This window comes from Rhineura floridana, chromosome 4 (genome assembly GCF_030035675.1).
Source record: "Rhineura floridana isolate rRhiFlo1 chromosome 4, rRhiFlo1.hap2, whole genome shotgun sequence".
Classification (NCBI taxonomy): Eukaryota; Metazoa; Chordata; class Lepidosauria; order Squamata; family Rhineuridae; genus Rhineura; species Rhineura floridana.
In genome coordinates, this window is record NC_084483.1 from 162,229,764 (window position 1) to 162,257,295 (window position 27,532).

At 41.3% G+C, this 27,532-nt stretch overlaps 1 protein-coding gene across 3 annotated transcripts in view; it reads right to left on the reverse strand.

Moving 5' to 3' along the window:
* Window positions 1-27,532, reverse strand: part of GALNT14 (polypeptide N-acetylgalactosaminyltransferase 14) — a 366,983-nt gene that overhangs the window by 88,105 nt on the left and 251,346 nt on the right. For 2 of the 3 annotated variants that reach the window (XM_061624997.1, XM_061624998.1), the window contains one exon: window positions 21,501-21,599. In XM_061624997.1, the coding sequence (XP_061480981.1) occupies window positions 21,501-21,599 (99 nt within the window). Of the gene's footprint in view, window positions 1-21,500; window positions 21,600-23,117; window positions 23,188-27,532 lie in introns of those variants that run through there. The other variant, XM_061624999.1, reaches the window with a different exon arrangement.

Genomic DNA, 27,532 nt, shown 5'->3' on the forward strand with positions numbered 1-27,532 from the left:
CTTTTTGAGATGAGGCAACCAGAACTGCACACAGTATTCCAAATGCGGCCGCACCATAGATTTATACAACGGCATTATGATATCGGCTGTTTTATTTTCAATACCTTTCATAATTATTGCTAGCATGGAATTTGCCTTTTTCACAGCTGCCGCACACTGGGTCGACATTTTCATCGTGCTGTCCACTACAACCCTGAGGTCTCTCTCCTGGTCGGTCACTGCCAGTTCAGACCCCATGAGCGTATATGTGAAATTAAGATTTTTTGCTCCAATATGCATAATTTTACACTTGTTTATATTGAATTGCATTTGCCATTTTTCCGCCCATTCACTCAGTTTGGAGAGGTCTTTTTGGAGCTCTTCGCAATCCCTTTTTGTTTTAACAACCCTGAACAATTTAGTGTCGTCAGCAAACTTGGCCACTTCACTGCTCACTCCTAATTCTAGGACATTAGTGAACAAGTTGAAAAGTACAGGTCCCAATACCGATCCCTGAGGGACTCCACTTTCTACAGCCCTCCATTGGGAGAACTGTCCGTTGATTCCTACTCTCTGCTTTCTGCTTCTTAACCAATTCCTTATCCACAAGAGGACCTCTCCTCTTATTCCATGACTGCTAAGCTTCCTCAGAAGCCTTTGGTGAGGTACCTTGTCAAACGCTTTCTGAAAGTCTAAGTACACTATGTCCACTGGATCACCTCTATCTATATGCTTGTTGACACTCTCAAAGAATTCTAATAGGTTACTGAGACAGGACTTTCCCTTGCAGAAGCCATGCTGGCTCTGCTTCAGCAAGGCTTGCTCTTCTATGTGCTTAGTTAATCTAGCTTTAATAATACTTTCTACCAGTTTTCCAGGGACAGAAGTTAAGCTCACTGGCCTGTAATTTCCGGGATCCCCTCTGGATCCCTTTTTGAAGATTGGCGTTACATTTGCCACTTTCCAGTCCTCAGGCACGGAGGAGGACCCGAGGGACAAGTTACATATTTTAGTTAGCAGATCAGCAATTTCACATTTGAGTTCTTTGAGAACTCTCGGGTGGATGCCATCCAGGCCCGGTGATTTGTCAGTTTTTATATTGTCCATTAAGCTTAGAACTTCCTCTCTCGTTACCACTATTTGTCTCAGTTCCTCAGAATCCCTTCCTGCAAATGTTAGTTCAGGTTCAGGGATCTGCCCTATATCTTCCACTGTGAAGACAGATGCAAAGAATTCATTTAGCTTCTCTGCAATCTCCTTATCGTTCTTTAGTACACCTTTGACTCCCTTATCATCCAAGGGTCCAATTGTCTCCCTAGATGGTCTCCTGCTTTGAATGTATTTGTAGAATTTTTTGTTGTTGGTTTTTATGTTCTTAGCAATGTGCTCCTCAAATTCTTTTTTAGCATCCCTTATTGTCTTCTTGCATTTCTTTTGCCAGAGTTTGTGTTCTTTGTTATTTTCTTCATTCGGACAAGACTTCCATTTTCTGAAGGAAGACTTTTTGCCTCTAAGAGCTTCCTTGACTTTGCTCGTTAACCATGCTGGCATCTTCTTGGCCCTGGCGGTACCTTTTCTGATCTGCGGTATGCACTCCAGTTGAGCTTCTAATATAGTGTTTTTAAACAACTTCCAAGCATTTTCGAGTGATGTGACCCTCTGGACTTTGTTGTTCAGCTTTCTTTTTACCAATCCCCTCATTTTTGTGAAGTTTCCTCTTTTGAAGTCAAATGTGACCGTGTTGGATTTTCTTGGCAATTGGCCAGTTACATGTATGTTTAATTTAATAGCACTGTGGTCACTGCTCCCAATCGGTTCAACAACACTTACATCTCGCACCAGGTCCCGGTCTCCACTGAGGATTAAGTCCAGGGTTGCCGTCCCTCTGGTCGGTTCCATGACCAACTGGTCTAGGGAATAGTCATTTAGAATATCTAGAAACTTTGCTTCTTTGTCATGACTGGAACACATATGCAGCCAGTCTATGTCCGGGTAGTTGAAGTCACCCATTACTACCACATTTCCTAGTTTGGATGCTTCCTCAATTTCATATCTCATCTCAAGGTCTCCCTGAGCATTTTGATCAGGGGGACGATAGATCGTTCCCAGTATTAAGTCCCTCCTGGGGCACGGTATCACCACCCACAACGATTCTGTGGAGGAGTCTGCCTCTTTTGGGGTTTCGAGCTTGCTGGATTCAATGCCTTCTTTCACGTATAGAGCGACTCCGCCACCAATACGTCCTTCCCTGTCCTTCCGATATAGTTTATATCCAGGGATAACCGTATCCCACTGGTTTTCTCCATTCCACCAGGTCTCCGTTATGCTCACTATATCAATGCTCTCCTCTAAGACCAAGCACTCCAGTTCTCCCATCTTGGTTCGGAGGCTCCTAGCATTAGCGTACAGGCACTTGTAAGCAGTGTCTCTCTTCAAGTGTCTTTGGCACTTGTGGTTAGGCCTGTGGTAATTTTGCTCTTCTGAATTTATATCCTGTGCCCCTGCTCTCACAATGCCTACTTCTAGGCCTACCCCTTTTAAAATTTCATCATTTCTTTGGTTTTTATCCCAGGGGGGAGGTTTATTCCGAACCGGACCTTTCTCAGCTCCTGTCGGGTTTCCCCCCTCAGTCAGTTTAAAAGCTGCTCTGCTACCTTTTTAATTTTAAGTGCCAGCAGTCTGGTTCCATTCTGGTTCAAGTGGAGCCTGTCCCTTTTGTACAGGCCCGGCTTGTCCCAAAATGTTCCCCAGTGCCTAACAAATCCGAACCCTTCCACCCGACACCATCGTCTCATCCACGCATTGAGACTGCGAAGCTGGGCCTGTCTGGCTGGTCCTGCGCGTGGAACTGGTAGCATTTCAGAGAAAGCCACCTTGGAGGTCCTGGCTTTCAGCATCCTACCTAGCAACCTAAAGTTTGCTTCCAGGACCTCACGGCTGCATTTCCCCATGTCGTTGGTGCCAACATGCACCACGACCACTGACTCCTTCCCAGCACTGTCTACCAAACTATCTAAACGACGGGCGATATCTGCAACCTTCGCACCAGGCAGGCAAAACACCTTGCGGTCTACACGCCCATCACACACCCCACTGTCTATGTTCCTAATGATCGAATCACCCACTACAAGGATCCCTCCACCCCTTGGAGATATATCCTCGGCACGTGAGGATAGCTGCTCATCCCCCAAGGAATGGGTCCCTTCTAAGGGATCGTTTCCCTCTTCCTCAGCTGGATGCTCTCCTTCCCCGAGACCATCGTTCTCCATGATAGCAGGAGAGCTATCATCGTTGGAGTGGGACACAGCTATAACGTCCCTGAAGGCCTCCTCCACACACCTCTCTGCCTCTCTCAGCTTTTCCAGGTCCGCCACTTTGGCCTCAAGGAAATGAAGTCGTTCCCGGAGAGCCAGGAGCTCATTGCACTGAGAGCACACCCACGACTTCTGGCCAACAGGCAGATAGTCGTACATGCTGCAGGCGGTGCAAAACACTGGAAAGCCCCCACACCCCTGCTGGCTTCTTACCTGCATAGTTTTGTTTAAGGTTTATTACGTCAATGGGTTGGAGACTGCAGTTTAGTTGAGGTCAGGGAACAGATGGGCAGAGTGGGGGGCCCTGGCCTCCTCGCCCTGCTGCTTAACTCGCCTTGACGCTTCGTCAGCTGGGGCTCCCTCTAGCTCGTGGAGCAGGCTCAATTATTTATTATTTATTTGTTTGTCTACTTAATGGAATGGCTGGTAATTATTCCCCGGCTTGGATTTTAAAGCCAAGCAGAAAAGAATTTAGGGCTTGTAAAGCTTGCATCTCCTTTTACATAAGGCTTTAACAAACTCCTGAAGTTCTTTTCGAGCCTTGGGAAGAACTTCGCCAGAATTTCTAATCACTCACCCTTCTTCTGCTTTTCTGAACATCCAAAACTGCCCTTAGAAATTGCACATGAATGTAATGCTCTGCCGTACTTGGAGATGTTAGAGATTCCAGAAAGGAAATGGAGAAACTGCCCTCTGTGATCATGGCATTAGGGTGTTCAGACATGGTTTTTCTCACAAGACCTTTTGGCTGGAGACTACACTAGAGCGTATTGTAGAATGAAGGCATGTTTTATTCCTTTTCCCTGCAGTAAAGGTCAAAGTTTGCCAGTTTAAATAATCTGTAAAGTAGTACATTACTTCACATTCACTTTCAGACATTGTAGCTGCATCTGGCATAGGACTGCCTCAGTCCCTTCTGTTCTCTGCCTTTTATAATTTTGAGAGAGAAGTGCACACTGCTTCCCTGCTTCCCAAGAACACTTCTCAAAGGAGGTAAGAACCTCACTGGATTTAAGAAGAGGCAGATACATTTATTAAGACTATCATATAATGTTGGTGCCTCAGTCAATCTGGAAGGGTTCCCTATCCTTTCCTATGAAAATAAGGGTATTGTCTTCCTCTGGGACATCAGAGTCAGCCAGTACTAGGCTGGATTCATGCCACAACGTTTTCTTTAGTGAAATATTGTATTTCACACTTGGCTTCTGACTAATCACCATATTTGTAGCTGGAGGACATTATATCAATATTTATTGAAATCCCTGTCTTCCTCCAAGGAAGAGGAAGGCATTTATGGCATTTATAGATGGTCTCCCATTTGCTTGCATTCTTAGCTTCAGAGATCAAAGCACATCAGGCACTTTCAGTCTATTCTACAGACCATTTCTTGTGAAAGTTTCCCATCACATTACCCAGGCTATAGTCCCAGTGGTGGGGAAAGGTGTTGTCTTTGTCTATAGTGCAGGGCAAGCCTCACCTAACTGAGCTGTCTGGAACTATTTGTTTTGCAGTTATAAGGGTGCTCTGCATGCTGCTTATATATGAACTCGGCAATTCTCAGCTAATTAGGGTTAATTGGGGGGCACTGATGTGTGGAAAAGCCACTGTTGATCATCTTCTGGCTCCATTTAATTCTCAGTGAAACATTGAAGCATTGTTTGGAAGTCTATTTATTTTATTTTTAATGAATTAATTTCAAAATATTATATCCTGCCTTTCTACATGATATCCAAAGGTGGATTACATTAAGAAAGAAAGAAGGAAACAAAGATTAACATAAATTAAAACATGCTATAGGTTTGGTCCATATTTGAAGGAATAAGAATCTCATCATGTGTTAGCTGAAAACTACTTCACTGGTATTGAACCAAATGCCAATGAAGTTAAAACAAATTTATTCCAATGTATCCTCAGCTGTCTGGTGATGTGGACACGATATTTACTGGATATGCCCACAAACACTTTCAGGCCTTCTGGATTCAAATTCTGGCTAGGATGGTAGGGCCTTTAAATCATGTGGATGAACTTTGGAATTACTTGGACAAAACTTGGCTCAAAAAACAAAGTTGAGTTAATATTTCATTTAACAAAGGCAGCTTGAATATTGATTGTTCAATTTTGGAAGAAAACAGACATTCAGTCAATAAGAGAACAGGAAGAAAAATGTTGGGCCAAGATAAGATATTTAAAAGTGGCATGTATTGCACTTTGAAGAAAGGAGAGTTAATCATTTAAGTGCTGAGGATCTTAGATGGTTTCTTCAGTTATTGGGGCAGAAATTGGAATTAGGAAAAATAACTGGGTAGACTTTATTACATATTGAGATAAAAATGGAGATGTTAAATAGATTAACAGAGCAATCCTGACCATGTCTACTCGGAAATAAATCCTGTCGAATTCAATGGGGATTACTCTCAGGAAGGTAGGATTAGGATTGCAGCCTAAGGGTGCAATCCAATACATGTTTACTCAGAGTCATTGGATTCAATGGAACTAACTCCTAGGTAAGTGTGTATTGGACTGCAGTAGAAGTCATTTATTTAAATGACTGGTGTAAATTATGAGTATGACTTCAAAATTTTATGTGCTTATTCTAGCTGCATTCACATGTCATGCTAAATGGTGGGTTTAACTTTATGAGCATAAGCAAGCATCTGGTTCACTTGCTCTCCCTTCCCCTTCCAAAGCACCCGCAAAGAGTCTGAAAGCATTTGCTTCCCTTTTAGACTAACCACAGCTTGTAATGATGTCTGAACCAGGAGAAATTGTGGCTAGTCTAAACAGTGGTTAGTGAAAACATGTTTACTTCAAAGCATGGGTTATGAAGCTGGCTTGTTTTCAATAGCTATTGTTAGGATTAACTACAGTTTAGGTTCGGATGTGAACATAAAGTGTGATTAATCTAAAGTGGAAGCTTATAACCCCCTCCTCATGGTTGAGTTGCAGGAGAGGTGAGGGGGAATTGCATGAGCCCCCCAAAATGTGGCAGCTCGTCTTCATAACGCTAAATCATAGTTTAGTGTTTTGTGTGAACTGAGCCATTGACTGTCAACACAATCTGTGCATATTTACTCAGAAGTAAGTCTCACTGTCTTCCAAAGGGCTCACTTCTTGTTCAGAGTATTCAGAAGTGGAGTCTGTGATCCTTGTGTTGTTTTTATGTATTTTGATTTTTTTTTTAAAAAAACAATCAAAATTTCACTCTAATATAGCAATTATCTATAAAACCCAGAAACTACATATTTACCATAACATCAAATCAACATATTAAACCCAGTGGGAAAAAAGGCTTAACCACTAAGGCTATCTACAGGAAGGCTTCTGAAATTCATAATAATGTCTCTATTATCTTTTGAAAGCAAGTGTTTAGTCTAGTGAGCCTCTCCTGAGAGAGTACATAACCTTGGCACAGCAATGGAATGACCTTGCCCAAAACGACATTTGAACAAATTTCCCATATGGGTGGAATATTTTATGGGATGGGCCTGACCTCAGTAGAATAGCACCGACTTTGCAAGCATAGGCCTCAGTTCAGTCCTGAGCACTTTCTTCTGCTTGTCTTATTCAGGCAAACCTGCAAACCAATAAAGAGCTGGTGGAGACTGAAGTCCAGCCTGAGTCCAGCAGAAGTTATCCAGATAACTGGAGCTGTTTCAGGTAGCACATATGACAGGGAGCAGATTGTTTTAAGATAGTTGTGAGGAATCTTTGGCTCTCAGAAGTTGCTGAACTACATGGGCCACTGGCCATGTTTGATGGGGCTGATGGGAGTTGTAGCTTTCATTTGCAGTTTCCTCTTTCCTCCCACCTCTTTGTCAACTTTGAACTAGCTCTCACTTGGTGCCCATGGAAAAGCACTGCCCTCATCTCAGCCCAACTGATGTCATTGGATTGTTAGGGCTGATGGGAGCTGTAGTTCTGGAGGGCCAACATCTGGAGGGCCAAAGGTTTCCCATTCCTGTTTAAGACTATAAGGGTCTGAGTTCAACTGAGTCACATGGTAGCAAAGCAGCCCAACAAATGCCACAAGCCCTGCTCCAAGCTTTAAGTCAGCAAGATTTTAAAAGGGATACACCCCATCTTAGAGCCTGGCACTTTGGCTTCAACTGCACCTCTTGTATTCTCTGCTGGGAATTTACAGGCACCTGGTAACTTAATATAGCTGTGGATTCTGGCTCCTTATCTGAAAAATCAAAACTCTCAAGAGAAGCAGTCAGGTGTCAACAAATAAATGAAGCACTTCTTCACACAGCACATAGTGAAACTATGCTGCTTGCTCCCACAGGATGTAGCGATGGTTACGAACTTGGATGGCTTTAAAACAGGCTTAGACAGATTCATGGAGGACAAGGCTATCAGTGGCTATGGATGCACAATGGCTATGTTCTACCTCCACTGTCAGAGGCAGAATGCTCCTGAATGCCAGTTGCTAGGGAAAGGCCATAGCTCAGTGGTACAGCATTGCATTCAGCCTTGCATGCAGCAGGCATGCTGGGTTCAATCTCCTGCATCTCCAGGCAGGGTTGGGAGAGCCCCCTGCCTGAAGCCCTGGAGAGCCCTGGCCAGTCACTGTAGACAATGCTGAGTTAGATGGACCAATGGTCTGATTCAGTTTAAGGCAGCTTCCTATGTTCCTACAATCACAAGTGTGGACAGTGCATTCAAGTACTGTTTGTGGGTTTCCTTTAAGCATCTGATTGGCCACTGTGAGAACAAGATGTTGGGCTAGATGGGCCTTCTGAAGTTCTTACATTCTACCACTGGCTGCCTGGCAGGCTGGCAATGCACTTCCTCAGACTGAATTGATAACCTCAGGCCAGTTCTGTGGGATTGGAGGCAGAATAGGCATCTTCTGTGGTGGTAGGATCTATGAGATTGTACTGTTCTGTAGCCTATAGAGAATAGGTGTGGTTTTGCAGGGATCTGCCCTTGTGTAATGAGAAAGCATTTCACTGACAATCATGTCTCACAATTATAAAGGACAATTAGCTGTGAAGTTCTCTTGGTTTTCATGGAGATTATGTTTTCAAGGAGAACCTCTGAGTTCCTCTGGATGAGCCATGGAGAGGTCTGGGCACATGGCCATTTTTTCATTTGCTAGTTCACTCTTGGCTAAGCTTTCCTATGCGGGACTGAGGAGATGCCTAATGTTCACTGCAGGCTTTCTAAAAGTAGCATTTAATCCCTATGTGTGTCTTGAATCTGGAAAGTGCTCTTTCCTGCAAAAAAAAAGGTGAAAGCTTTCTTGTAGCCTCAAAACAATTTTCTATAGCGAGACCCTCTCCACTCTACATGTGCAGTTGTGTAAGTTTAACTAGGATGCATCTGGTTGTATATTTGCAAGTAACGGCTACATTGAAAGGCAACATCTGCCATCTATTATTGGTTAGAGTTTGATAAAACACAGGAACTATTAGCTATGGACAAGATTTCAACCCAAATTAAAGGGGGCATATAAACAATCCTTTGTGGGTGGCTCTCTAGAAAAATGGTTTCCATTTATTACAAATGTAGACTCAGCAAAAACAATGCATAGAAGAGTGTTACATCTGAGTTTCAGTATTTATTTTGTAAAGTTAAAGGCAGGGAGTGAGGGGAAAAGGGAAAAACAAAAATGAAGAAACTGCCCTGGAATTGTAATCCTTGCTGAGCCTGAATTTCCTGATGCTGTTTATAACTTGAAGTGTACACGAAATGCTGGATATTGCCTTTGTAATTCTAAAGTGAAAAATGAAAAACCCTTACAAATAATTGATCAGCTTCAAGTGCTGTGTGACTCCACATTTTTGTTAAGTATACCCCTTGCTTTTGTTCAGCTTACAGAAACTACAATTAACTACTTTAAAGCCAGATCAGAAAGTCTTTCACTGGTTTATCCGTGATACGTTGTAATCTTTATGATATATTTTAATTGCTCTATGCCACTTAGGGAGCCAATCTTGGCTGAAAACCAAGGTATAATAAACAAGAATAATTTAGATACATAGTTTTTAAACACAGATCAGGAGTAGCTGGCGGGGCAGTATTGCAGGTGCACCAGCAGAAATATTAGATCGGCTTCACTGGTGCACCTGGGCTATTGTGCCCTTGCCACAGTCCTTTCCCAGTCAGTGGTAGTGATGTCACTGCCAGGAGGCTAGCTGTAGTCCCATTGGCCACTCCTGACAAAGATGATACATGGCATCATGGGTAATAATATGCACTTAATGGATAAGTGTACACTCATACAATATCTAAGGCAAATATTAGGGATGCCCAGACATCCTTTTGCTTGCCCCAATAGGGGCTGAATGGAATTAGTGGCCATCGTGGCTAGTAACCACTAATAGCCTTATCCTCCATGAATTTGTCTAGTCCTCTTTTAAAGCAATCCAAGTTGTGGCCATCACTATCATGTGGTAATTTTAGTAGTTTAAGCACTGTGCGAAGAAGAAATTTCCTTTGTCCTGAAACTTAAAGCATTTAATGAATGGCTCCACATTCTAGTATTATGAGAGAGGGGGGGGAAACCTACCCCTGTCCACTTACTCCACACCATGCATCATGTTATATACCTCTGCCACGTGTCTCCCACTTACTTGCCTTTTCTATAAACTAAAATCATCGAATGTTGTACCCTTTCCTCATAGGGGAGTTGCTCCAGCCCCTTAATGGTTTTAGTTGCCCTTTTCTGAACCGTTTCAGTTCTACAATATCCATTTTTAGATGTGATGACTAGAATTGGGCCCAGCAGTCTAAGTGCAATCACACCACAGATTTGTATTTTCAATCCCTTTTCCTAATGATGCCTAGCATGGAATTCACCTTTTTCACAGTAGCCGCACACTGGGTCATGCTAAAAAACAAAGCCAAAACATGCAAGGGAATAGGAACAACCCTGTTTCGTTTCCCCAAAACAACATTTCAGGAGCTAATCATCCAAGAGAAGGATATAGCATGCTAGAAAAAAATAAGTGGGCTCAGGTGGATTAGGCCTACAAGGATTTTCACAACACATTCAGGTGTCTCTGTTTTTTGTTAATATTTCTTAATGTTGCAATCCAATCGTATTCAGATCCATTGATATCTGTGTTTTTATTTTTTCCCTTTACAACCCTCACCCCCTCTAGGATACACACCTTAACATGGTAAGGGGTGTTGAGAGTGTCGAAGAAGCTGACAGCAATGCCATCAGAAGTATAGACCAAGAGGCTAGACTCCTAGCAGGGGCACGCGAGGCAGAATGGTCAAAGCTGAGACACCAGGCTAAGATGCATCCAGACTCAGAGGAAGGCAATGTTAAACCACCTCTGAATACCTCTTACCATGAAAACCCTATAAACAGAGTATCCAAAATGCAACACGAGATAGTGCTGGAAGATGAGACCCCCAGGTCAGATAGCACTCATCAAATTACTGGGGAAGAACAACGGTCAAGTACGAGTAGCACTGTGACTAACGACGCCACTGGGTCAAAGCTGAAAGGAAGCCCAGAAGCTGATGCACACAGATTACAAAGGAGAGTCCAGAGTCTTACAACATACACAATAGGAACATGGAATGTGAGAAGCATGAACCAGGGAAAGTTAGAAATTGTCAAGAAAGAAATGGAGCATATCAACAATACAATACTTGGCGTGAGTGAATTAAAATGGACGGGAAAGGGTCATTTTCAATCAGGCAACTACAAAATATATTATGCAGGAAATGACAAATTGAGAAGAAACGGGGTTGCTCAAATAGTGAGAAGTGATGCAGCCAAAGCAGTTAGAAACTATAATGCAAGGTCTGAGCGAGTGGTACCAATGAGACTTAATGGGAAACCTAGCAACATAACCATCATACAAGTTTATGCTCCAACGGCAAACACAGAAGGGGAAACAGAGAGATTTTATGCAGAAATATAGGAAGACATTGATCACACACCAAAACAGGATGTTCTGATAATCATGGGTGACTGGAATGCAAAAGCAGGGAACAGAGAACTAGAAATTGTGGGAAAATGGGGCTTAGGAGATAGAAATGAAGCAGGAGAAAGACTTACTGAATTCTGTGAAGCCAATAATTTGTTTCTTGCAAACTTTTTGAGCAACCAAAAATACAACTGTACATGTGGACATCACCAAATGGTTAATATAAGAATCAAACAGATTATATAATTGGTAGCAAAAGACGGAGAAGTTCCATAGTTTTCTGAAAACAAGAACAGACTGCAGAGATCATGAACTAGTAATATTGAAAATCAAAGCAAAGTGAAAGAAGAACAAAGCAATCATAATGCCAGAATACAAACTAAGTAACAGCCCAGAAGAATTTAAAAATTAAATAAGGAACAAATTTGAGGCTTTAAAACCAGCTGATAGAGAACCAGAAGAACTACGGAGACATTATCAGGGAAGAATGCAAAAAGACAATACCTCAAATTAAAAAGAGAGGAAGACCTCAATGGATGACTAACAAAACTCTTAAAATCGTTAAGGACTGAAGGGAAGCAAAAGCAAAAGCAAAAGGAGATAGAAACAATGTCAGAACTTTAAATGCAATAATACAGCGATTAGTACGTAGGGACAAAGAGAACTACTACACTAATTATTGTACAATAATAGAAGAGGGTAATGAAAAAGGTAGAACAAGAGCCCTATTCCGAAAGATTAGAGAAATCAAAGGGAAATTCAAACCAAGAGTAGGGTTGTTGAATAATCGACAGAGGAACACACTGACTGACCAAGATAAAATAAAAGGAAGGTGGAAGCAATACCCTGAATAATTATATAAAAGAGATGCAAGGATGGCAGATTCATTCATGGAGAAACTGTATGAAGAAGAACCAGAAATTTTAGAATGTGAGGTGGAATCTGTTCTTAAAATACTTGGAAGAAACAAATCACCAGGAACAGATAGCATATCAATAGAGTTGCTTCAAGCTACTGAGACTGAATCTGTCCAAATATTGACTAAAATTAGTCAACAAATATGGAAAAGAAAACAATGGCCCACAGACTGGAAGTGTTCAATATATATCCCAATTCTAAAGAAAGGGGATCCCAGGGAATGCAGTAACTATTGCCTTAATATCCCATGCAAGTAAAGTAATGCTCAAGATTCTACAACAAAGGCTCTTAGCATATATGGAGCGAGAAATGCCAATGTCCAAACTGAATTTAGAAAGGGAAGAGGTACCAGAGATCATATTGCAAACATATTTTGGATAATGGAACAGACCAAGGGATTTCTGAAGAAAATCACCCTGTTTTATAGATTATAGCAAAGCCTTTGATTGTGGAGATCACAAAAAACTATGGAATGCTTTAAAAGAAAAGGGGGTGCCACAGCATCTGATTGTCCTGATGTGCAACCTATACTCTGGACAAGAGGCTACTGTAAGGACAGAATATGGAGAAACTCATTGGTTCCCATATCATATCATATGGAAAGCGGGATTGGACCAAGATGAAGGAGATGTGAAAATTGGAGGGAGAAATATAAATAATTTAAGATATGCAGATGACACCGTACTACTAGCAGAAACTAGTCATGATCTGAAATGAATGGTGATGAAAGTTAAAGAGGAAAGTACACAAGCAGGAATACAGCTGAACGTCAAGAAGACTAAAGTAATGACAACAAAAGATTTATGTAACTTTAAAGTTGACAATAAGGACATTGAACATGTCAAAGATTATCAATATCTTGGCACAGTCATTAACCAAAATGGAGACAATAGTCAAGAAATCAGAAGAAGGCTAGGACTGGGGAGTGTAGCTATGAGAGAACTAGAAAAGGTCCTCAAATGCAGAGATGTATCACTGAACACTAAAGTCAGGATCATTCAGACGATGGTATTCCTGATCTCTATGTATGGATGTGAAAGTTGGACAGTGAAAAAAAGTGGACAAGAGAAGAATCAACTTATTTGAAATGTGGTGTTGGAGGAGAGTTTTGCGGATGCCATGGACAGCAAAAAAAGACAAATAATTGGGTGTTGGAACACATTCAACCACAACTATCATTAGAAGCTAATATGACGAAACTGAGGTTATCATACTTTGGACACGTAATGAGAAGACATAATTCACTAGAAAAGACAATAATGCTGGGAAAAACAGAAGGGAGTAGAAAAAGAATAAGACCAAACAAGAGATGGATTGCCTCCATAAAGGAAGCCACAGACCTGAACTTACAAGATCTGAACAGGGTGGTTTACAACAGATGCTACTGGAGGTTGCTGATTCATAGGGTCACTATAAGTCGTAATCGACTTGAAGGCACGCCACACACACACACACCTCATGTTTCTGAAGAAAGTCCAACCATAAGCATGTTTTCATGAAAAAATGGTCCATTAAGTCCCATGGCATTTACTTTGTAGTAAATGTGCTGAGCATTGCTGCTTCCACAATCCATATGTAAAACTAGCATTCTCAGGGCTGCAGTCAAGCTCTGTTTTTGTGGCCCTTGACTTTTCCTGCCCCATTCTTTAATTCCATCAGAATTTCTTCCTTCCTGTTCATTTCCTCCTTGTTGTTCCTGAGTTTTAAGAAGAAGTACCTTCTTCCTGGCTGTATGGCTTGGGGAAAAGTTCTTTTCCCCAGTTGTAACAGACATACCACACTAATTTATTTATTTATTTTTGCATTTGTATACCACCCCATAGCCGATGCTCTCTGGGCGGTTTATAACAAATGTCGGAAAGGAATTATTTTCATTTTCTTTCCAGAACAGTAGCTGTATTGGTCTGTTGTACTAAAAAAATAATTCTGAGTATACTTGTTTGATTGACAATAAGCCCATCAAATGGGGCGGGGTACTTCTGAGTAGACCTGCATAACATTGGGAATTCTAATCTGAGATATTTATAGTGAAAATTGACACAGGACAGTCTTTATTCCAGATTTTTGTCTCTGGCTCTGTCCAACATTAATTCTGGGTCTACCCACTAGTGGCATGAGGCCCCTCAACAAATTACCCATGAGGAAAATGGCCTTCAACAGAAAAAAAGATTGCTGACCCCTGATCTAAGATCACTAGATTTCAAGTCCATCTCTTATTCTGGGTCCACTTCAAAATCCTTTGAGGAATCTTTAATTGCCAATTCTTATATTGCATTGGAAGATTATCTTACTATTTACAGCCCATTCTCACAGGCAGTTCCTCAGAAAGAGCTCATGTCTCAAGCCTAGTAAATTGTTGGGTGCTGTGCCTCAAGAAGAAAAGAAGTAACAGTGGGAAGCATGAGTCTCTGGAAGCAGAGCTTGAGGTACAAGCAACAGGGCACAGAAAGCCTGTCTTGACCTGGAAGCTTTTATAGTTCGGATAGCGCTGAAGAAGCCAACTGGCTGCTTGGGTCAGCACAATCACCCAGGAACTCAAGAGCTCATCAGAACTCTGGAACCTTCGAACTTATATCCTCAATCCTAGGGACAATAAAAACCCAGGGAATATTTGGGCCTACAGCCTCAACCCCAAAGCCCATCATAACCAGGGGAACTTTCAGACCTAAGTCTCAATCTAAAGCCTATCAAAACCCAGGGAACCTTCAACCTATATCCACATGATAGTTCATCACATAGGGAAACGAAGAGTGGATCCAACAGTTCCCAGTTCTGGCCTCAGCAATTCCTAACATGGAGCACCACTTATTTCAGGCAATACTTTGACATTTTCAACTCAATCAACTGTGGAATGCTTTGGATAGTGGTACTTTTATGCACCTTGTTGGCTGCAAGTGGGACTGATACTGTGTGACAAGAGATGAAGCCAGCAATAGCTGTATAAAGTAACCCATCAAATTTGAGACTAGTGTTTTAAAAATTTGCATTGCTATAGAAAGTATGTAATTATGATTACATTAGAGATGCACATATTTCAAATTTCTTGTTACCTTGTCACTTTTTCCCTTTAAGACTTCCTTGACTTCTGTATAATTCTGAATGCTCTTTATTGGTTGAAAGCCAAATATGAAGCAAAAATGCCCTTTCTCACACTAAAAGGAAAGCACAAAAGCAGGACTACAGCTGAACGTCAAAAAGACTAAAGTAATGACAACAGAAGATTTATGCAACTTTACAGTTGACAATGAGGACATTGAACTTGTCAAGGATTATCAATAGCTTGGCACAATCATTAACCAAAATGGAGACAATAGTCAAGAAATCAGCAGAAGGCTAGGACTGGGGAGGGCAGCTGTGAGAGAACTAGAAAAGGTCCTCAAATGTAAAGATGTATCACTGAACACTAAAGTCAGGATCATTCAGACCATGGTATTCCCAATCTCTATGTATGGATGTGAAAGTTGGACAGTGAAAAAAGCTGATAAGAGAAAAATCAACTCATTTGAAATGTGGTGCTGGAGAAGAGCTTTGCGGATACCATGGACTGCAAAAAAGACAAATAATTGGGTGTTAGAACAAATCAAACCAGAACTATCACTAGAAGCTAAAATGATGAAACTGAGGTTATCATACTTTGGACACATAATGCGAAGACATGATTCATTAGAAAAAATAATAATGCTTGGAAAAACAGAAGGAAGCAGAAAAACAGGGCCAAACAAGAGATGGGTTGATTCCATAAAGGAAGCCACAGACCTGAACTTACAAGATCTGAACAGGGTGGTTCATGACAGATGCTCTTGGAGGTCACTGATTCATAGGGCACCATAAGTCGTAGTCGACTTGGAGGCACATAACAACAACATAGAAAAACAATTCATACCCTTGTGACAAACATAAATGTCCTTAAGCAATAGCCTTATTCAGATATACCGATTGCAACCAATGGTATATTAAGTCCATTAATTTCAATGAGTCTACTCTGAGTATCAGTTAATTGATACTATCTCAAGATAGCAGTGAAAAAGTGTTTAACGAATTAATGTCTCTTTTAAAACATTTTCTCATTCCTGGGCAGCGATAGTCTGGCCACCATGATCTATCCTCTGGAAACCTTCTGGCTGGATTACTGTAATGTGTTATATGTGGAACTGCTCTTGAAGACAACTCAGAAGCATGAACTAGTGCAGAATACAGCTGCCAGATTGTTAACTAGTGCAGTCAGTTCTGCTCATATTGCACCAATTTTCTACAAGGTACTGGTACTTACATTTAAAGCCCCCAAGTGGCTAGGGACCCAAATAAGGAGCACCTGTTTTCCTACCAATCTCCCACTGTTTTGAGATGATCTCTAAGTTCCTTCCTTATCAGAAATGTAAACAACAAAAGGCAGGGCTTTTTTTAGTAGTGGCAACTCACTTATAGAATGCTCTTACTAAAGAGGTGCATCTGGTGCCTACATTACCATTTTTTCAGCACCAGGTTAAAAATATTTCTATTTTCCATTTCTGTACCCTGCTCAATGTTTTTAGTTGCTGCCTACTTTTACTGTATATTTTAGTATTGTATGATGATGTATTATTTTTCTTTCTTGTTCCCCTCTCTGGAATCTATTGGATGAAGGGCAGTACACAAATTTTTAAAGCCATAGATGAGGAACCTCAGGCCCAGGTGCCATGTGTGACTGCCTCCAAGCCCTTCTCTTTGGCCCTCAGGGCTCTCCCTAGCCCATGATCCCTCCCAGGACTCATCCCTTCCCCAGGATGCAGCTCCCACTGGCTCTGCTCCACACCCCTGAGTGCTTTTGCCTGGCCAGAATGTGCCTGAACTATGACAATGCATTCTACTTCCCTGGATAGAGAGGTGTGGAGATAAACCTCTGAATCGTGCATGGAATGTAGCCTACTGTACAAAGATAAGAGTCACTGCAGCTGTCCCACCCACTTTTGCCTCTGGCTCTGCCCAGCTTTGTCACACTAACCTGGCAGTCAACTCTACAAAACCCAGTGGGATTTATTTCAGAGTAAATAAGCATAGGTTTGGACTCCAAGATTCATATCACCCATGACTATATAAAAGGGATTGTTTTAAATCTCTCTGGGTTTCTGCTCTCCCTCTCCCTCACCTGTTTTTGAACTCAGCTCAGATCCCATCTTAAATGACTTCTTAAGTCTTCGTAGGCAAATTTGTCCTGTCCTCCGACTGATCCACCACCACACAGACTCAGCAAATGTTTGGCTTAATTAGATCATACAAATCTCTAACCATAATATCCGTAATATCTTGGATCATTTGCCATGTGTTGGCAGAAATGAAACCCACCTGATTAATGCTATGCTGTGTCTCTTTAGGGTCTTCAAATGGTGTATCTAAATGACAGAACTGAACATCCCAGGACTGCTGTGATATTAGCAAGCATAGATGCTTTTGGAGGTTCCCGTTTCATAGGGGTCGCCATAAGTCGTAATCGACTTGAAGGCACATCTCTCTCTCTCTCTCTCTCTCACGCACGCACACACGCACGCGCACACGCACGCGCACACACACACACACTGCTTATTAGAAACTGAGCAGGAAATGAGGGGAAGGCGATAACTCCTTGACTTGCTCAACAACAACGTGGAAGACAAAAACAGAACTCAGTGTTTAGGTCCACCTTCCCCAGCCTGATGCCCTCCAGATGTTTAGGATTACAACTCCCACCAACCCCAGCTTGATTTTATATATTCTAAGCCAGCATAGGAAAATAATATATTTTGCAGGGCAGCATATAAATTCAGGAAATGAACAAATAAATAAACAAACCTACCAAAAATGGATAAAATGATTTGGATGTTTTTACCTGATAGAGATAGTCAAAAGTTAAATGTCAATGTGGTGCCACATTTCTCTTGAATGGAACACTGATTCCCTCCATGATCTGTCCATGACTTTCTACCAAATATGAAACTGTGGTTACTGTTGATGACAAAATGGCAGGGGGGACAGATTGGGGGGGGGGGGAAATAAACTGATCTCTGATCTCACTGTGGCAGTGTAAGTACATTTTCATAATTTTTTTCTGACCCATTGGAACTGGGTATATTCAACCTCTTCTGGCAATAAAGTTAGACCCAAGCTTTACAAATTTAAACATTCCCCACAGGCTGTTCATTATATCGCCAGACTCTAGTCAGTGATGATAAGCAAAGATAGAGTCAAGGCACAGAAAATAATTTAACATGAGTTTAAATCCTAGATATCTCTTACCACCATCACCTTCCACATCACCCACTGGGAGTGTGCAATTTTCACATTTGGAGTATATGAAATGAATCATTTGTGAACAATCTGCATCCCTGCAATTAATTGCTCTAGAAAGTGGTGGGATCATTCTGAATAATGAATGAGCTCGGTAATTGCACGATCTGTTCAGAGAGGACTTGCCAATATAAAAAGGCGGGAAAGAGAGCTAACCAACATCACAATGAATGACTGTGTACACTACTCTCTGAAAAATAACTGTATCAGCATTCAAGAATAGTGAAGTTGCGTTCATTAAAATGACCAGTGGACATTCAAAATATTTAAGATATTCAGAAATGTACACAAGTCAAACACTGTTTTTGTAGTCAAAGAGAACATATGATTGTGTATCATAATGGACAAGATTAGTTAGTCAAGAAATCTGGCTCCAACATCTAGTTTTGCCATAGACTCCTGGCATGACAAGGCCTTCTTCACATGCACCAACAGCAACATATGAACTGCTTCCCCTGTAGTGCAATCTCACATAACTGGGGAGTGCATTAAGCAAACATGCATGAGGATAGCACCTAACTGCATTGGCCTCCTCTTCCCAATAATTGACCTCTCTCCTAGCCAGACCATGGGGAAGGTGCTCTTATGCTGCTGTGGTTCCACATTGTGTAAGAACATAAGAAATTGCTGGATCAGGCCAGTGGCCAATCTAGTCCAGTATCCTGTTCTCACAGTGGCCAACCAGATGCTCATGGCCTGAGCACAAGAGCACTTTCTACCACCCCACATTTCAAGCAACTGGTTTTCAGAAGCATACTGCCTCCAACTGTTAAGGTGGAGCATTACCATCATGGCTAGTAGCTTTTGATACTATTATCCTCCATGAATTTGTCTAATCCTCTTTTAAAGCCCTCCACGTTGGTGGTCATCACTGCCTTCTCTGGGATCAAGTTCCATAGCTTAACTATACACCGTGTAAAGAATTACTTTCTTTCACCTGTCCTTAATCTTTCAACACTTAGGTTCATTGGATATTCACAAGTTCTAGTGTTATGAGAAAAGAATAGAAACTTATCTATCTTTCTCTCTCTCTCTCTGTGAATATTTAGCCCTTAGGATTTATATCTTTTTTTAATGTTTAAAGGGCTTCAAATTTTCACAGCAATCTTATAAGATCAGCAAGTATTATTATATCTATATTGCAGATATAGAAGCCGGGGTAGGAGAGCAATTCTATTCAGTTCACATGTGAAGTCGAATTTACAAACTTTGCACCTTCCAAAACCAAACTAAAACACAGCCATTCTTCACCTCTCTGGATTTTGCAATGCAATTCTCCAGCCAAGCAATGTGTATATTATGGTAGAGTGTGTATATAAATGCATATGTCAGTGCAGGGCTTCCCAAACTGTGGTCCATGGACCACCATTGGTCCACAAGCTTCATTCAGGTAGTCTGTGGCATGTTTTGCAAAAATACAATTAAAATCGTACAGCATCTATCACATCACATTACAACGGCTACAACAGGCAGAAAAATAAGAAAGACCCCCCAGCAATTTCCAAGTGATCAGCGGGGGAAAAGTTCTGGGAACCACTGTATTAGTGAGAATAACACTGAAGTGCATTATATTAGGGAAAACTGCCTTGCTCAAATTACATTTAAAAGGGAGATAAGAAATGCACACTAAAATGCTAATGAATTTTCATGAGAACTAAAAAAGTTCAAACTGATGTGGAAATGTGGAGAACTGAAGTTAAGGTTGGAAAAATGAGAAACTAGGAGAAACTGAAATTATCAGTACACATTCATCCATTCCTAGTTCAGGCTTAGAGGCTTGCCTAAGACAATCTCATAAGTTTGTGGCTAAGGTGAAACCTGTAACTTGAGGACTTTACGGCTCGTACTCTTCACTATGACAGTGCATCAGTTCTCACACATAACACAAGACCAAGAGTAGAGAAATAGAGGGCAAGCCCTGTACAGGTTAGTGTCTTCAAACCAAAAGTCAACAAAAAGAATTTTAAAGCTTCCCAAGCAGGATTTCTGTTGGCCAGATGTCCATCTGCAACCGTACGTTCAAAAGAAGACAGGGTAGTCATCCTGTCTCTTCACTGTATGATAAGCATAAAGGAGACAATTTCTGACAAATCTCATGAAGAGACTCTTATGTTCTTGGTTGATGGGTAGCTGTGGTCAAACAGGTACAGCAGGTGGAGTCAGTTTTCAAGCCTATATGTATATATATGTCCGTGTGTGTATCTTATAAACAGTGCTATACCAACATCTGTCCAATTTCTTGAAATTTTTCTTCCTCTGTATATCCTTCCTTCTTTCTATGGTGCAAGGGTTATCACTGCAGGCTGGCCTAGTGTGGTATGCGTGGGCATCCTCATGAATGTTTCGGAGTGGGGGAAATCAAACACTGAAAGTGAGGAGCAGGCTAGTTTCTCACACACAAAAATGAGCAGAATACTGCCTGTACATTTTGTCTCCTAGCTCAGGTTCTACAAATGCTAGAAACCTAACACTTTTTTTAAAAAAAAAATGAAAGCTGGGAATCTGGAGATTATGGTTAATCCAAAAGCAGGCACCACTGTTCCCTCTTATACCCCACCCCCGGACGCCCATGGTGGTGGTGTATGTGTGCGTGAGTGCGTACGTATGTGTATGTTTCTTTCCAGTAAACATTTCTCCAGCACTCTCCAGCCTGCCCGGCTTCCTATGCTTCTTGGTCTGAAAAAGTTAAATGGAAAGAGTTATATTAAAATATTTCCCCCTGGGCTTTAATTGGAGTACCGGAAGCTGGGGACCGCTAGTGAGATGCGAGCAGACCACTGGGGAACTGATTTCTAGAATGAAAGAGAGGAAACTCACAAACACCCCCAAAGCACAACAAAAACCCTGCACCCCACCCATGAGAATTTCACTGAATTTTTTCCCCCAAATACAATTTCTTTTTTCATTAATTGATTAAGAGTAGTTAAAATGGGAGAAATTTTGGCATCACACTAGTTATAAGGCACTTGGTATCTTGGAAGCCATTTGACTTTCAACTTTACTATTAATGTACGTTGCTTTGGGTCATCTTGGTGAGAAAAGCGACCAACAAATATAAATTCTTATTCTTATTTACTGTCAGATGACTGGGTCTTACCTTCTTATGGTCCTTAGTAGTGTGGACCTGGCTTCGTTATGGAAGGTGATAATGATGCTGGTTGGTGGCAGATCTGTGCGATAGTGTAAAGTTGTGCATCTGAATGAAAAAAGAGACAAAATATTGCTTAGGTTATGGAATCTTAAGAGTGACATTCAATAGCTTTTCTTCCCAGTAAGAAGGTGTTAGGTAACATGTAAAGGTCATCTGTGCAGAACTGACATTTGTCCACTTCTAAGTTGAGTAGAACACCTGTGCTAGTTAGTCTTCATTAAAGCAATATTATGTCTACATAGATCCAGTGAAATGAAACTGGACTTGATGTGTTTAATTATGCACAGGATTGCAACATGAAGGATTGTGCTATTCTTCTAAACAAGATGTAGAATTGCCAGGGAAAAGTCCATCAGCACCTGAAATCCCAGATGGGGCTGTGTCATAGGAACACTCTGTCCTATAAGCCAACTAAGTTACAGAACCACAGCTTCCTTGCTCAGCCTCAGAGCAGGGTTTGGGTTGGATGGAAAGGAGAGAAAGACCTCACCGTCACTTATGTGTTGACTTTCCTCCAATTTCCACATGAAGTCATCCAGTCTCATAATGGGAACTCAATTATCCCTGTAAGACCTTCAGAAATTTTGGGACACATGAGGCAATTTCCTACACTACCTTGAGTGATCTTTCTAGGAAAGAAAAGAACTGCTTACAAATAAGGTAATTTTTATTAATTATAAAAAAAATAGCAATTACTGGAGCAATGTTTATTTATTAGTTATATTTCTAAACCACTCTTCATTAAAAAAAATCACAGAGCAGTTCATGTCATAATGTAAATCGCATAAGCATAACTATTAATAAAAAGAACTCTTAAAATTCCAAGAAAACTCATCAATTATAACAGCAGTAAGTTAATACATACTACAGACTGTTCAGCAAATCAGAGGATCTCAGAAAAAGAATTTCTCCTTAACATAATATGAACAAAACACAAAAGCCTAAGTGAAAAGGTGCACTTGGCAAAACTGAAATACTGACAATGCCTGATGCACCTTAATATGGCAGGGAGTTTCATAAAGAAGGTGCCACAACCAAGAAGGCCATCATACCATCATACCACCACTGAGCTACAGCCCTTCACTACATTCCTTTTGATAAGAGGTTGAGATTAGGGTTTACAGAATGCCACTGAAGACTAGTTATTTAACTACATTCAGGCCTGTGGGTGGGGGGCAAATGGGGGCACCAACCCCCCCCCGAGCTGTGCTTCACCCACTCACTGAGAAATTGTCTTCTTTTTAATTTGTGGCATGATAGACAATGGCAACCTCCATTTAAAGAATGATAGCTTGTTTTAAGAAGAGGAGCAATTTAAGAATAGGACCCTCTGAGAAATTCAGTGAATATGGCAGGATGAGTGCACAATGAAAGCCGTAACAGGAAGAGCTCCCAAAAATCTGCTCACTTAAGATTTTCCCTGACTGAGGGTGGATTTTTCATGATCACAATTACCCTATAATTACTTAACTGATCCTGAAAAAAACAGTCTGTACAGTAACAGGACCCTTGAAGACTTAAATATTAGAACTTGATATTATGTGCTAGAATTAGATTCCACACCTTGGACTGTCTTTTGCTCTGCTTTTCATTTTCATTTGTGCTATCTACCCAGCCAGCAATAAAGGAGCATGTTTGTTTGCCTGTAGCAAGAAGAAAGAGTTTGTTTATTCTGTAGTTATTACAATGAGGACAGCAGGATTAGGTGCTTATTGCTAAAAGATGAAATAAAGAGATAAAGTGATCTGAAAAATAGCTTATAAAGCAATTCCAACACAGATGCAGACTGGGATAAGGGCTTTACTTAAAAGGCTTGTTGAAAGAGGAAGGTTTTCAATAGGCTCCGAAAAGATAACAGAGATGGCACCTGTCTAATATGTAAGGGGAGGGAATTCCAAAGGGTGGGTGCCACTATGTTAAAGCTCTGCTTCCTAAGTTGTGCAGAACGAACCTCCTGATAAGATGGTATCTGCAGGAGGTCCTCACCTGCAGAGCGCAGTGATCGACTGGGTATATAAGGGGTAAGATGATCTTTCAGGTATCCTGTTCCTAAGCTGTATAGGGCTTTGTGCACCAAAACCAGAACCTTGAAACGTGGCTGTCCCACCAACAAGGCTGGCTGGCTACAGGGCTGACTACATTTACGACATGCCCAATAATTTGCATTCTTTTGGTCTCATACAGGAAATATAAAAACAAATTAAAGTCTAGTAGCAAAGACCCAAAATAACTTCACGAAAACAGTTAAAACAAAGATAAAAGTCAAACCTATTGGGCTATCACTTCATAACTTGACCTAGATTTATGAAAATTTTATTTCCTATATATGGGTATGTTAGCATTTTTGTATGGATCTTATAGTTAAAAGATGTGTGATGTGCTGATTAGGCAGGATATATATCTAATTCAATAAATTTTTAAAAATGCCATTTTCATTTTGTGTGAAACATAGATTCTTTGAACCACAATGTAATTAACACATTTCTCTTTCATCCATCCTTTTTAACAAGTCAGTTACTCATTTTTTTCAGGATACTTTAGAGTAGATGCACTTCAATATAGTGTGATATATCTCTTCTGTTTCACCCTTCCTTTTCTCATCATAGTAGTGATTTTTCTTCTGTCATTGACTACCATAACACAACCTTGTCTGCAACTCCAAACCATCTAATGTGACACTTCTGTATGTTCAATCTCACTGGTGTAGGCCCAGAGCCAAAGGCATGACTTCCAAGCTGAGTTCTCAACACCTCTTATTTTGGAAATGAAGCAATGTATACTGTTCACGCACTGCAGTTTGTGCACTCTTAATTTTATTATATTCCCTTGAGGTTGGTTCCTGCATGCAGTGACATTTCCTTGGCTTACTGGAGGCAGAAGAGCTCAGCCAAGGTTCAACCCCGCAAGATGTGGAGAGGTCTCTGAATATGTAATTAGCGCTACCATTAAATAACGGCAATGAATGGCTACATATCTGGGATTATGAGAAACAGTCCAGTTCAGGGTGTGTCTTCAAGGTGGCCAGCCCTGTTTTCAACTTCTGTTTTCTTTTATTTCTCAATCAGTAGCAAAGGCAGTGCTTTCCTCTCAGGTGGGAAGCTGCTGCTTACTAGAAAGGAGATACAAGGTGGCAGGGAGGTCATTGCTGTGCAAATGCACTTGCAGAGCCAAAGCAGCACTCCCGCTGGTGTGTTTGCCCAGTGCTAACCTCCCCATTGCCTTCTACCTCTACCTCTCCCTCCTGGTAAGCAGCAGTGACTCCACTGCTAGGAGGTAACATAAGTACTACCCCACTTTTGGCTCTTGTCCTCAGTTCTCTTTCTCAGCATTCTTTGTGTGAATTAGAGAGAAGCATTTATTTTTTTGCCTCGCATTATCTCTCACCTTGAAAGATAAAGTGGTTGAGAGAGGAGACCCAGGTGAGTGCTGGGAGGAAGACTGCCACAAATGAGAGATGTACGTAACTTAAGTTTGGTGAACCTCTGTGGAATGCTTTTTTGGAATGGTGACTCACACCCCCCCCCTCCAGTAGTATATGGTATCCTTTTGCTTCTGTTTTATGCATTATTATGTATCCTGTTTAGTTTTAAGCTGTTAAATTAGGTTAGTTTATATGTGCTGCTTTATGCAATGTTGTATGCATTAGTTTTTGAATGGTTATATTGATTATTGTTCATTGAATGTTGTGAGCCAATTTGGGTACAATTGTGTGGGAAAGCGGCATACAAATAAACAGATGATTATGTATAATAGATGTGTAAGAGATTGAGGCCACATCTGAACTACACATTTAAATCACTATGATACCACCAACAGTTCTTTCTTTCTTTCTTTCTTAGATTTATAGCCTGCCCTTCCTCCCAGTAGGAGCTCATGGCTTCCCCCAAAGCATCCAGGGCATTGTAGTTTGTTAAGAGTGTCATTAGGAGATCCCTATTCCCCATCACAGAGCTAAAATTCCCAGAGTGCCTTGAGAAGCGGGATTGATTGTTAAACCACTCAGGGAATTGGAGCTCTGTGAGGGGAATAGGGATCTCCTAACAACTCTAAGCACCCTTAGCAATCTACAGTTCTCAGGATTCTTTGGGGAAAGCCATGACTGTTTAAAGTGGTATCATAGTGCTTTAAACATATAGTGTAGGTATTGCCTAATAGATAAGTCTGCCAAGTTCTGGGAACTACACTGTATGTGTACACCTCATCCCAATGACAAGTTATGTATTCACATCCATAGTCACTCAGAGCACAAACCAAGAGAAATAATTGGCTCATGGCCACCCCGTTGTTTCTATATCCAGCTGTGTCTGTTCTTTGATGTGAATGCCTTATAGTAAAAGGTGAGCGCATGGATGGAAATTGAGCTCTTAATGACATTTTGGATGTGCAAGCGGCACTTCCTTGCCTTCCTCTCACTCTGATGTGCGCAGTCCTGTGGCAACCCATTCAATAGGCAGGAGAGCCTTTGTAGACAGACCTTTCAGTTGTTTTGCCTTTCATGACACAAAAAGGGTTTTCCTCACAGCCTTAAACACTAATTGGTGCCCCTTTACAAAAGATCATTCTTTATAAAAAGCTGTTTTGACATGTTTTGTTGGCTCTTTACTTTCAAAACTGTGCTCCCCAAACTAGAGGCTGCGAAGGGCTGCTGTTCCCCATCCGTGTTAGCACTGCTCCATTGCCCTCACATTTGTCTCTGGGAGGCAGCAGGGGAGACTTCACTAAACCTAATTAAAGTGGGCTAGAAAATCATGTACAAAGTGAACTTCTGCCTCCATTATGTACCTGGAATAATAAAAGAGAAAGAAGTGTCTGGTCACCTCACCTCACAAAAGATATTGTAGAGTTGGAAAAGGTTTGGGAAAGGGCAACCAAAATGATCAAGGGGATGGAATGACTCCCTTATGAGGAAAGGTTGCAGCATTTGGGACATTTTAGTTTAGAGAAAAGGCGAATAAGAAGCGATATATTAGAAGTGTTATCAGATTATGCATGGTGCGGGAAAAGTAGATAGAGAAAACGTTTTCTCCTTCTCTCATAACACTAAAACTCACTGACATGTATGAAGCTGAATATTGGAAATATAGGACAGACAAAGAAAGTACTTCTTCATGTAGCACAGAGTTCACTCTTACAGGAGGCAGTGATAGCCACCAACTTGGATGGCTTGAAAAGAGAATTAGGCAAATTCATGGAGGATAAGTCTAGCAATGGCTACTAACCATGCTGGCTATGCTCAGGCTGCCCCTGAGATGCTCACAAGCAGGGCATGGGGGAGACAGCCACCCTTCCTTTGTCAGAAAAAAAGTGTTTCAAACAACCAGTGTAGGGAAATGTGATCCTGCAGAGAGCTTAAGGAGAAGCAATGCCTTCTGCGGACAACTGCCTTATATTTTATGGCATGAGAGGTGAAAGTAGAACAAAAGAATTGAAGCACCAATTCAGTAAGGTCTGCATTAGTGAGCTTGTTAGGGCGTTTCTGAAGTCTTTTTGTGACAATAAAATGCTACTATTAATATCTGGCATTCATTAAACAACCGGGAAAACTGGAAGCTACCTTATATTAAGTCTACCCCTTGGGCCCAACTAGCTCAATATGGTCTACACTTACTGGCAGCAGCTGTCCAGGGTTCAGGCAGGGGCCTCTCCCAGCCCCACCTGGAGATGCCGGGGATTGAACCCGGGACCGTCTGCATTCAAAGCAGATATTCTACCGCTGAGCTATGATCCTGCAGTGAATGAGAGAAGGAGATAGTAGCAGCAGTAGCAATAGTGCATGGCATGGAGACAGTGGATAGAGAAAGGTTTTTCCTCCCTCTCTCATAACACTAGAACTCATGGACATCCAATTAAGCTGAATGCTAGAAGATTCAGAATAGGTAAAAGAAAGTACTTCTGCACACAGTGCATAGTTAAGCTATGAAACTTGCTCCCAGAGGAGCAGTGATGGTCACCAGCTTTGGAGGGCTTTAATAGAGGAT